Raw genomic sequence first — 13,280 nt, 5'->3', positions numbered from 1 at the left:
TCTGCACTGAGCGTGGAGCGCTTGTTTTGAGATTCTCCCTCTCTCTCTCTCTCTCTCTCTCTCTGCCCCTGTCTCCCACTCTCTCTGTCTCTCTCTAAATTAAAAAAATTAAATAATTTTTAAAAAATAAATAAATACATATTTGAACCCCTTATAGTCCAAGCTCTCTTGACTTCTTCCTTGAACTGCACAGCCTCCTAACTGAGGGGTTGGTAAATTTTCTCTGTCAAGGGCCAGACGATAAATATTTTAAGGTTTTGAGGACCATACTCAATTCTGCCATAATAGTCTTAATACATAATGCATAAGGGATAATCATGGCTGTGTCCAGTAAAACTTTAGTTATGGATATATAATTTTTACATGTCACAAAACATTATTTTTCTTTTGTTTTTTTCCCTAACCATTTAAAAATATAAAAACCCTTTTTAGCTCATGGCCCAAAACAGACAACAGGCCATGTTTGCAGGCCGTAGTTGCTGACTCTGCCCTCACTGGTCCTCCTGTTCCCACATCAGCTCTCCGAGTTTGCTCTCCACACTGCTGAGTCTGAACACCAACCCAAAGAGTTGACCATGTTGACAGCCTTGCTCAAATACATCAAGAGTAACCCATTACTCTCAGAATGGCCCAAACTGCAGAATACAGATCACAAGGCCCTTCCTGTGGTCCCTGTTTGCCTCTCCTGGCTTATCCCCTGCCAAACATCTAACCTGATTGTAGAGTTTATATTCCCTCTCAGCTTCCTGTCTGTACATATATATCCTTCATCCACCTTCTTCTACTTTGAGAACTGCTACTCAAGAACTTATTAATCTCAATAGCTACCAAACATCTCCTCTTCCAGAAAGCTTTCCCTATCATCTTCACCTCCAATGTACAACGAGCCGATTCTTCTTCCTAGGTGCTCCTGTGGTAGTATTTATTCCTGTTACTGCATTTTTATCACACTCTGCTATAACTGCATATATAGAGCTGGCTCTGTACTAGAGTGTGAGCAACCTAAGGATAAGAACTGTATCTTATGTTTTTCTCTATGCCCAAGACCAAGTAATGTACTTGAAAGATACTAGGTGTCCAATAAATAGATGGTGGATGAGTAAATGTTGTACTTACCAGCTGGGTACTTCCATAAATGTTCAATTTCTATTTTCCTTTTTTTTTTTTTTTTTTTTTAAGTAATCAGTATATCCAACATGGGGCTTGAACCCACAACCCAGAGATCAAGAGTCTCATGCCCCAGTGATGGAGCCAGCTGGGCACCCCTCTATTTTCCGTGTTTAAGTCCAAGTGGACAATAAAGGGAAATAGCAAACAAGTGATGGGTTATTTTTGTTTTAGATTGCTCTACGGATTAATATTCTAGTTTATACGTTTCCTTTCCCTAGATCACCTCCATCCTTATCTTGTCATTACTTACAACATTGTTTTCATATTCTATGTCAAACTTTGTTTAGACTATGTCATTCGAAATGTTAAAGTTAAGGCTAAGTGAAGAGCTACCTGTGTGGGATGTATTTATTTCCACTGGTCTACATGGGAAAAGAAGACATAATGTTTCTCAGCCACACACTTGAGTATACCGAATCAATACAGAATGTTGAGGGAAAGCAAATTCTAAGAAGCCCAAAAAAGTGTATCAGAAATATTTAGCCCAACAACCACATCCCATTTTTAGAGCAAAAGAGAGATACACATAGTTCTTTGCTTTTTTAATTGTCCTCTTTAAATTTATGAATGTGGATTTTATAAAACGTGAACGCAGACTAAATGTAAAATGCTTACAAAAGAGTACTGCACTCAGAAAATGGGTAATTTTTTTTCTGTAAAACTAGTTTTCAATTTCTGTAGACTAGCTGTAAATAAAGCCCAACAGAAAAAGCTTTCTATGGAACCAAGCAACACCATTTTCCTCAAGAACAAAGGAATTAGTTACTACGAGTCCATTTTCAGCAGTCGCTGTACCTTAAATATGCTCCTCTTACAAGAAACTGGTCTTGTCAGACAGTACAAATTGATACGGTGCAGGAACACTCCCTACAGGACTTCGACTTCAGAAATTAACTCTCTAAGACAGAATGGCGAAGGGAACAAAACCAGCATTAATATTTATTTACTGAAGCCCAGCCACACTGAGACGTTAAAGGCTGTCCCGTTTCTGTCGTTGGCAGTGCTTAGCACACAAATGGTTGTTTCAGAAGAACAACTATTAACTATCATGACACAGCTAAATTTCGAAACTTCTAAGATTAAATAATCCATAGGAACTATCTTGACATTACATTCTCAGGTCTACAGAACAACACTTTGAACGGGCATGAAAAGAACAGCTATTATTCTGTAGGAGTAAGCAGTTTCTTCTCATAAAAAGTGTTTTATCTATTGGGATTTTTCCAGATATCACACATGTATAAATGATTTATTTTCTTTCTTTCTTTTTCTCTCTCTCTTTCTTCTTTTTCTCTTGCATTGTTTAAAAGCAAAGTTGGCAAACCATTTGGAATATTATCATAACAAAATGTTTTTAACAAAGTTTGATTTTAACAGAACTAGAGGCATCTTAACACTAACCCAAAACTTCGGGAGGTTCACCAACCCCTAGAATATTTTTTTCTCCAAATGCAGGCTGTTCAAGTGGTGCTTTTCCTCCATCTGTTATCATACCGTGCTCAGAATTACATTGTCATATTTAATGTAAAAGGGATCAGTCCCCTTTCGTAGTTTAAATTCAACATATTACTATGATGAAAAGACCAGGGATTTTCTAATTTATGAGCCACATCAAAGCTTATAAACTTATATGTGTATTTAGACAAAGCTCTCTGTAAAAATGGAAAAACTGTAAGAACTGAACAAACCTAAATGCTTGATCTGAAAAATGAAAAATCGTACTAGAATTGAAAGTGAGAAGAAACCGCTTATATGGATAACATGAAATTTTACAACCTCTATTTGAATTTCTGTGTATATGCGTGTGTGTGTGTGTGTGTGTGTGTGTGTGTGTGTGTGTGTGTGTTTTCCACACAGCAAATTATACAGCGCTTGCTACCTAAAATGTCTCATCGTAACCCAGGGCTGAGCTATACGTTCACTAAAGTTTCACAACATTGACAATCACCTCACAGTACCTCATGACAGAAGCCATGTAATTTGAGACCACAGTGGTACAGGGCACAGTTATAATAACTGTTTGAACATGAATAGTGTCAATCGATTCCATCTCTAAATTCTATACCTTCTTAGGACTCAGGTTCCTTATTTTGTATCAGTTACATCCTAGTTTGCATCTTGGGATGCCTTCTACTTGGGTCTCTTTCACCACTGACAGTATCTGATTCTTTTCCTAAATATATTTCCTCAGATCTTTCAGTTCAACATTTTTATTAGACACAGAATTAACAGGAGAGGTACTGGTGGTGGTAGGAGGAACATGTCATGTTGCTCATCTTGATAGAGAATCACCTAAATATTTGAGCATTGCCGATGAAAGGTTTTGTAATATATCATAATTCCCTGCCACACTTATCATTCACATGTCTGGGTGTTTTGCTTTCCACATCTCCACTTCTCTTAATATGCCTGAAAGCTGTGTGTGAATTGAATGACTAAGACGAACTCTAACAACTGTTTGGAAGCCGGTGGCAAAAATCAGTGGGATGGAATTGGTGCTCTGGCGCGTAATGGGATTAGGGGTACCTGGTGAGGTGCAGTTGGTGCTGGGACTCGCTCAGCAGATCTGTCAGTTGCAGGCACTCCTCTCTGGCCCCGGCTGCCTTCTGCTGCTCCCGTTCCAAGTGCTGTTTGCTTTCACTGACTTCTAATCTCAATTTCTCTATTTCCTTAGGTAGAGAGGGGGCGGGGGGGAAGCATCCATATAAACTATATGCACTTGAATTCAAAATTATCTCATTTTTATTTTCGCCATGAATTTTAATGGGATGAAAAATTATTAGAAAATTTAGGCTAGCTTCCATTTTATGACAAAGGGAATTAACCCAGCCAAAAATGCACATTAGTGAGGTTTTTTTGGATCGTAAGATGAAGTCTAATTTCAGAAATGAAATGATTAAATGAGAGTAGTCAAAATGGATAATCTGCACTTTCATTCTTAAGGCTTGGTCCTTTTAAAAACAGTATTAACTTAAAAATGTCACCACTTTAAAAATACAACATTTTCATTTGTGAGATTAGATCAGATACATGCAGTGATTTACTTCAAATATGTGACTCTGTTCTGAAAGGTATATTTATGGTTTCATTTGGATGTTTTGAAAGCCAAACTGAAGGGTAAATTGTTACACCTTTTAAAAAAATGTGAGGTGTAAAAGAAGGCATCATTATGATGCTCAACATTATTTGGAAAAAAATACTTTTTAGGAAAAAAAATATAGCATGAGAACCTTCAAGCCTTTAGAGTATATGAGATTTCTGAGCTAAAACAATATTACACTAAAATTGCATTAAAAGGCAACAAAAGCACTCTACAGTTAATAAATATGAACATCTAAAATATATAAAAATTTATGATATATAAAAATTTATGATATATAAAAATTTATGATTCTCTAGTCTCAGGATGAAATTATCCCCATCTTACTGAAACTCAAATATTTTGAAGCAAAAATACCTTATATGGAACACAGTTTTAAATAGTTCACACATTAAAGGATAATGATTTATTTATCATACAACATCTATAAATTAACAAAAAATAAAAGATAGATCTTCAGACTATTAAATCCAGAAAAAAAAAAATAAAGGGGAAAGTAAAGGGTAGAAACATTTTCAAATTCAACAGAAAGCAAGAAGCAATTTTAATTCACAAAAATGCAATCTCCTTTTGGAAAACAAAATCATGTCTAAGTGTTTTGAACTTAGTATTTAAGTACATCTCAATTTCCTCATATCATTACTCAATATGCTCCAACTACATTTAATGCATCAGGAAGATAAACTAAATGATTTTTTTTTGACATTTATCACATATAAATATCCAGTTTATCCCCATCAAAACTGTACATTACCAGCAACTTAATAAAACAACTTACAAGTTCTCAGATATTGTTTTATTTTTAAAAACCTATGTAATAATGAACCTATCACTTACATTCAGAGTAGATTTTCTGTATCTTTCAGATTAGAACACTAAATGAAACTGACCTGTTTCTTTAAAAATTTCAAACTAATAAAGCTATACCAATTTATTTCTAATCCCATAATTTAATATAATTAAGGAAATGAAAAAACGTGAATGTCTATTAAGTTTTATTTGCCTAACATTTACAAAATTAACAAAGGCAAACATGTATAGAATCGGAATAATATGTTGACTTTAAAACTTCAAAAATTCACTCACTAATTTTGTACACAGTGCTACATGCAAGAAACCACACTGAATATTATGGTGGGCTCAGAGAGTTTCCATCTCTATACTCAGGAGTTAATTCAGATGGGTAAATGAGACATATACATATACAAAAAACTATCAAAATACAAAGCACATAAGAAACAACAAGTGAGCAGTAGAGAGAATCTGTGCTTCAGTAGGTCAGATTAGGGATATATTAGCATGGGCAAGAAAAGTGGGAAAGAAGGTAAGGGCACATTAACTCATGGAATGATAGATGAGACCACATTGTAAGAGTCTTAAATTCTAGACAAATTAAAGCTGTATTTTTCTTATAGATAATGGAGAGATATTAATGGTTTTAAAAGGTACTCAATATGAGAGAAGCTGAGCTTTAAAACAATGAGAGAAATGTTTATGGTCAATTTAAGATGGCAGAGACTGGCGGAAGGAAGACCATGAAGAGATAGTTGCAATATTCCGGATATAAGAATAGAGACACTTCAAACATAAAGAGAACATGGTGAATATACGGAAATAAAAGGAAAGCTATCATGAGACATCAAAGATGACTCCAGAATTATGAATTCTGCCAAAAAATTACAGAAATGGAAAATTTATAAAATCCCCAACTTTCTTAAAAAGAAAAGATGCAACAATTTTTTATAAGCTCGACACAGCTCTGGCACTTTCCAGCCCTGTGAGCTTGGATGAATCACTCAACTGTTAATCAGATTGTTCAGTCCACAATGGAAGTTATGGCTGCAGCCGGCTCTGAATGCTATCATAAAGATTAAATGAGATGATGACTAGTTAGCAGAGTGTCCAGCACATAGTAAGAGCTGAATAAAAGACAGCTAGTGCTGCTATTGCTGATTTTTTTTCTCTGTCTTTCAAGAACAGCACAGTGGTAAGTAGATAAAATGATCTTCCTAAGGATATATGGCTATCACAGAGGACTAAAGAGTTCTTGACCTAATTCAATAAAATTTCCCCCATAAATCTGATGAGAGCTGAATAAAACTTTATTATAATTTCAAAATGCAAAAAGCATTTTTGTTAGATGGAAAATTACTGCCTTCTTCTGATTATCTGTGCCAGAAAAAGAGCTTATTGGTGCAGATAATCAAAATCAACAAATAGCGTAACCAGCTGGACCAGGGCTCAACACTCACTCCCTGAGTCAGGAAAATCTGCCATGGCACCAACTCCAACAGTTAGAAGAGGACTCTCTTGCCAGAAATGCCATGCTCCCACTGGCAGGATAACCCTTTGCCTCACCCAACTAGGTCAGCGCTGCTTCCTTGGCTGTATACAGTGGTTCAGGGATGAAGGACCAACAACAGTCATAGGCCAGTGGTACGTTACTCCCAAAGCACACTATTAACCTGCAGTGTCTACAGTGCAACTTGATGCGGCCATCTCTTGGCCAACTGGGCAAAGACAAGTCCAGATAGCTTTACGCTTTAGATAAACAGTAAAACCTTGGATTGCGAGTAATTTGCTCTGTGAGTCTTCCGTAAGATGAGCAAATATTTCTAATAAATTTTCACTTGATAAAGCGATGCTGAACGTCACATGATCACAACCGAGCCAATGGTTTTCTCTCTCTCTCTCTGTAGGATTGTGGGTGATCATCTCCCATGCTCAGATGCTCGGTCTCAGGCCGCGATGTTTGGCAGAAATCAGTGACATTTCAGAATGTTGGAAGGTGACCACAATAGGCACTAGTGTATTTATTGTCACTTCAAAGCAACCTAAGGACAGTCCTTTGCTTTTCCATACAAGAGTAAGCTTGAAATGCTTTGCTTCATTCTAGGTCAGGCTGCCTGCAGATAGAGACTGTTTTTTCTGCTGCCTTATTGCCGGTTACATTAAATACAGTATATGACAAGAGTTTATTAATACTGTACTGTAGTCAAGGTCCATTAGTGATAGTGAAAGTCGTCCTACACAATAACCCTCCTTTCTCTTGTCTCCCTCACACCAGCCACGAAAGTTTTCAAAGGTAAATGGAGGTTAATTTGCTTATTTTTCTTTATTATTTTGTATTATATTACAGTACGGTAATCATTTTTATATGAATATTTTTGGGTGGTGGAATGAATCATCTGAGTCTCCATTATTTCCTACGGGGAGAATTTGCTTTGATATAAAAGTGCTTTGGATTACAAGCATGTTTCCAGAACAAATTTTGCTTTCCACCCAAGGTTTTGCTGTACTTCCAGTCATGAATGTAACCACCAGAACAACTAAAAATAGAAACTGTTAAAAGGGCTACAGTTGCCTGGGTGGCTCAGTTGGTTAAGTGTCCAACTTCAGCTCAGGTCATGATCTCACGGTTCATGAGTTCGGGCCCCATGTTGGGCTCTGTGCTGACAGCTCAGAGCCTGGTGCCTGCTTCAGATTCTGTGTCTCCCTCTCTCTCTGTCCCTCCCTCACTTGTGCTCTCTCTCTCTCTCTCTCTCAAAAATAAACATTAAAAAAAATATTTTTAAAGTGGCTAACTCAGGACAATCATACCACAGATGGGATATTAAGAAAGGGAGACTTTTTACTGTTTATCTATAGTCTTCTGTAGTATAGGAGTTTTTTTTTCTTAATCATAGACATATGTAACTTTATTTTTATTACTTATTAAATTTTCATATCAGAGCACTTCACTTTACCTAAGTCAAATAATACCCAACTACTCATAACAAAGAAGGGCAGTGCCCACGCTCTTCCCCACACCCATCTCCAAGCCCTATCATCAATGGCCCATCCGATCCACTCTTCTGATACGTATCTTCATATTTTTATATGACATACTTATAATGTTATTTCTTGATTTTATAATATTAGACATTACCTGTTACCTCCCTACATTAAAACAGTAACAATTTAGGTCACTCAACATACCTATCTCATCTTCCCCTATAACAATTTTGGTTAAATCCTTAGTCAATAGTTCTTTTACATTATGGTTATAGAAATATTGTTCACTCCTAAGACAAACCTTATTTTGATTAATTTTTTTGTACAATATTTTATTATTTCTGGAATTAATTGTCTACTCATTAATAGCTTATTTTTCTAGGTAACTGACATTTTTTCCCCAATATTCAAAAAGATCTGTCACATACCCATCAATATTATTTTTTCAGATAACAAAACACATCAGATAAGTTATCAGTTCCTTTTAAAATTTCCCCCTAGATATATCCTTCTTGGTGCCTTATGTCTGGCCTGGTTGATCTCTGTCTTGGGTCAAGCCTTAGACATGCTACTATTAGAGTTTCATGTTTTCTGGGTTGTAAGTCATCCTGTTTTTCAGTTTACGTCCTTTTTTAGTTAAAGTACATTCTTCAGGCAACTTTCATAAGAAAGAATATCTGAATAATACCTTTTTAAAAAGTATTTGTATGCCCGAAAATGCCATTTTTCTAGCTATACATTTGACAGTTTGGCTAGGTATAAAAATCTATGTTGAAATCAATTTTTACTCAGGATTTTTAAGGAGTTACTCCATTGTGTTAAAGATTCTAACACTGCAATTGAAAAGTCCTATGCCATTCTGATTCTTAATACTTAGTCTGTGATTTTTGTTTGTTTGTTTGTTTCTGAAAGCTTTTATATTAATTTCTTTTTCCCTGGCATTTTGCAATTTTACAGTGTGGACCTTGGAATGGCCTTTTTTCATGTTTTGTGCTGGTTTTTCAGTAGACCTTTCAATCTGGAGGCTGTTCTCCTTAGTCTGGGGAATTTTTCTTGTATTATTATTTAAAAACATTTTGATGTCATACATTTTAGTATTTCCTCTTCTTGGAACTCCCAGACATTGGTTTTTCACTCTGTTGGGTTTATCATCTAATTTCCTTATGCTTTCTATCTCACCTTTTGATTCTAACTTCTGGAAGACTGTGTTGACTGCATCTTCCAATGCTTCTACTGAATTTCTGAAAAGATTTCTACCACATTTTTCATTTCCATGAGATATTTCTTGTTTTCACTGTTTTACATAGCATGCAATTTTTACCTTATGGATATATCTCATCTCTCTATTAGAATATTAGAGTATTTTACATATTCTCCTCTGCTCATTACATATTGTTTCAATTTCCTTTTCCTCTGTTCATCCATTTTTAGCCAATCCCCTATGTTAGAGGCTTTCTTCAAATGCATGGTGATACCTGGCTGTCATTTCACATTCAGAATGAAGTAGTGAGCAAAAATGGTTTTTAGGTAATGTACCAGTTTAGACTATTGTTCAGAAAAATTTCATTTCTATCTCCCTTCCACTGGGAATGGAATATACTATCCCTTCTTAATGACTTTGGGTTTGGCCATGTGATTTCACTTAGCCAATAAAAATTTTGTAGCTATAATGTAAGCAAAAGTCATAAATACTTCACTTCCATATTCTAGTGATTCTCCATTAGAAAAGTATGCCCTGGGGGCGCCTGGGTGGCTCAGTTGGTTGGGCGTCCGACTTTGGCTGAGGTCATGATCTCGCGGTTTGTGAGTTCAAGCCCCGCATTGGGCTCTTTGCTGACAGCTCAGAGCCTGGAGCCTGCTTCAGATTCTGTGTCTCCCTCTCTCTGCTCCTCCCCACTCACACTCTGTCTCTCTGTCTCTCTCTCTTTCAAAAATAAATAAAGCTTAAAAAAAATTTTTTTTTAAAAAAGAAAAGTATGCCCTGGACAGTTGCTACCTCTTTTGCCTGGACTGAAGAATAAATACATGTGGAGCAGAACCAAACCCAAACCACAGCCCAGACAACCCACAACTCATAACCTGAAGCAGAGCCATTGAGTCAAATGCAGCCTAGATCAGCCAAATCTCAGTTGACCTGAAGATTCGTAAAATGAACACAAATGATTGCTATTTTAAGCCATGAGTTTTTTCAATAGAAATGGCTGACAAACCACTTGAAAGGAATATGGAGTGCTACAACTATCTATTACCTTTAAATGTTATTTGATCCTTAAAACAACTGCATAAAGCATATAGGGCAGGTGTCCCTATTTATTCAAAAAGAAACTGGGGTCAGAGACATTGAATGATGGTTCAAGAGAGTAAATCTAAGCCCTGAACCAGATCTTCTGACATTACTGCCCCCACACCATACCATGTTAAACCATGGTTTTCAATCTTTTTTGTTTCTTTTCTTCAAATAAGACCATAGTAAGAAATCCATTTTACATCACAATTCAGAAACATGCACACTTTCACACACATGTTTAAATGTAACTAGCATTTCATAAAACAATATTATGTGTGAAGCACTATGTGTGAAGCACTCAGATATGTCCAATTCCTTCTGATTCTATCCACTTCTTTAAAAAAAAAAAAACTTTTGGTTGCAACCTATAATATCGATTTCACAATCCTGCAATTTGAAAAGCATTGTGGGTTTCTGAGAATTAAAAAACATTTTTTTACATAAATTAAGGAGAATCAAATAAAGAGTTTCATTAGGAGAAGCTCTAGTATATATTTTTTCTTGATTTCCTAAGGAAAAAAATATCCAAAGAAATGAATGTAAAACCCATCTGAAAAATATGTCAGCTTAATCTGGAAGGATAACTTTACCTGGAAAGATAAAGTAGCACACATAAACTATTTTAATCCAATGGCAGTGATTTATCCCTGCTAATAAACAGAATGTGACTTAAAAATCATGTAATAATTTTTAATACAGGGTAACTGATACATATACTGAGGAAGAGAATGGGGACAAAAGCGAAAAACGGAACAGTACGAAGACCGGAACCCAAAGCTTGTTAAGTGACAAAGAACTTGTGGTTTTGAAGCTGAAAAAACTTGACAGTGTGAATTTATCACTCAGAAACCAATGGATAAATTCATAGAATAAGTTTAGAAAGTAAAGTTGTATACGATACTGAAAAATGAGACACAGTAACCCATAGCTTGGGAGAGAAATGATAGTTTCTGTCAAGTTCCGTATAAGTAGAAAGAATATACTCATTGGAAATTTAGTATTTGTCAGTTGACACTTGTATTAACTTGCAGATGCTAAGAGTGATTTTACCAAATCACTAATAAGGTTGCGTCTGGAGCTACACTAGCTACCTGTGGCTGTTAAAATTTAACTTAATCAAAATACAAAGTTTAGTTCCTCGTTTGCATTAATCACAGGATAAGTGCTCAATATGGATTGTGTCTGCCATACTAGACAGTGCAGGTATAAAATGTTTTCATCATCACAGAAAATTCTACCATAGCACGGCTCTAGAATATAGCAAAATGTGTTTCTGGGACTCACTCTCCACCCTAGACAATTAGAAAAACAGCCTATTTGAATAAGAGGATATTGTAGGAGATTAAAACGTCATTTTGGAAATGGACAAAAATGGTTGCCCTTTTTAGTGTAGATGTGGAAGGTTGCTGATACCATTCTAGAAGTTCCATTCGTGGTTATCATTGTTGAGGGCCCACGACATTGATTTAATGTTTTTATGGCAGACCAGATAGTAACACTGATACCAGTCGTCATCTTTGAGTGCTTACCACGTGCCAGGCACTGTCTTAGTTAGCATTTTATATTTTTAAATTTTGTATTTTTAATCTCGTTTTGTGTTCATGACAACCTTGTAAAAATAAGCATCCTATTCCGGTTTTACAGATGAAAAAACTGAAGCTTACAGACGTTTAGTAACTTACATAAGATTATACAGTGGCAGAGCCGGGACTCAAAACTGGGTTCGTCTGATCTCAAGCTCTGTAGTCTTTCCACTCTCCTGTGTATTGTCTCCCTAAGCAAATGTAGATGTTTACAGGAGGTGGAGAGGAAATGATGCAATGTGCTCTCTACAACCTCTTGGCCCACAATTTGGCATGGATAACAAAGACACTGAAAGAGGACATAACTCAGATGGCTTAGATCAAATATCACACCGGCAAACACAAGGATCTCAATTTGCAAAGCCCTGGCCAAGATTAATTTTGAAGAAGCATTTCTCCATGAGACGTTAGCAGTGGTGATCTGAAGTAGAGTGTGGATTTGCTTTGCCGAGGGTCACAGTTTCTATCTTCTACAACAGAGTGACTCCACGCCAGCCTAAGAATCAATATGGCCTTGACATTTCAGTCTTTCAGGTACAATATGTAACATATTGGTGAAACTTTTCAGTTTTCTAATTGTTTCTAATGGGACTACTGAATCTATCCTTATTCTAAGAAAATGTTCTTTAAAGAATTTTAACAAAAGGTTTTTTTTTTCCTTTCCTTAATATTAAGGGAAGTTGTATCAACTGATCACTTATATTCAGAAGCTAAAGTAACTCTCAGACAAAACAAGTGTTCAAAACAGATGAGAAGGGACTGTGGAAGAAAAGAAGTGCCTTTCTAAAAGTATGTATCCAGAGAAAAGGAAAATTGAAGTCATCTAAAATAAAATTGATTCTGCTGCACTGTGACAATACAGTGGACTCTTTGGTTAAGCCAAACTTAAACCACTGCTCTGTGACGCCAGGAGATTCAAGGGAAAAAATAAGAATCATTTCAGCTCTATAGTCAGTTTACAAAAAAGAGCCCAGGTGATAGCTCTACTTTTTGGGCTGGTTTAGTAAATGCTTTATGCTTGCTAGAGGTAGAGAAATGGCTTGCTTTGTCTTCTCATGAATGCGAATTTCTGTTCATCACAGACAAAGTATTAAGCCATTCAGAATCTGTAATGTTTTTTCTTTAAAACGCTGAAGTGCCCTAATTCTCTCATGCTCTTTCAGTGGTCTAAAAGGGTAAAATGTTAACAGTGTTCCAATACTTATGTGCTTGCACATTCACATTATAAAGAAAAAGGAAAGAAAGATCTTGACCTTTGGAGTCTGATGATATTATAAGTGTAGCATATTGTGGAAATATTAAGGAGCATTAAGATGACCCAGCATTAAAAAAAATTTTTTTAAAAAGGGGCGCCTGGGTGGCTCAG

At 36.0% G+C, this 13,280-nt stretch overlaps 1 protein-coding gene across 1 annotated transcript in view; it reads right to left on the bottom strand.

Annotated features, from left to right (window-relative positions):
* Positions 1-13,280, bottom strand: part of SDCCAG8 (SHH signaling and ciliogenesis regulator SDCCAG8) — a 247,737-nt gene that overhangs the window by 122,744 nt on the left and 111,713 nt on the right. Inside the window, exon 13 of the mRNA XM_047077091.1 lies at positions 3,697-3,839. Coding sequence (XP_046933047.1) covers positions 3,697-3,839 — 143 coding nt within the window. The remainder of the gene's footprint in view (positions 1-3,696; positions 3,840-13,280) is intronic.

This window comes from Lynx rufus, unplaced genomic scaffold (genome assembly GCF_022079265.1).
Source record: "Lynx rufus isolate CCGP_SWC_20201006 ecotype Redwood Valley unplaced genomic scaffold, mLynRuf1.p SCAF_15, whole genome shotgun sequence".
Classification (NCBI taxonomy): Eukaryota; Metazoa; Chordata; class Mammalia; order Carnivora; family Felidae; genus Lynx; species Lynx rufus.
This window is presented reverse-complemented; position numbering and strand designations above follow the sequence as displayed.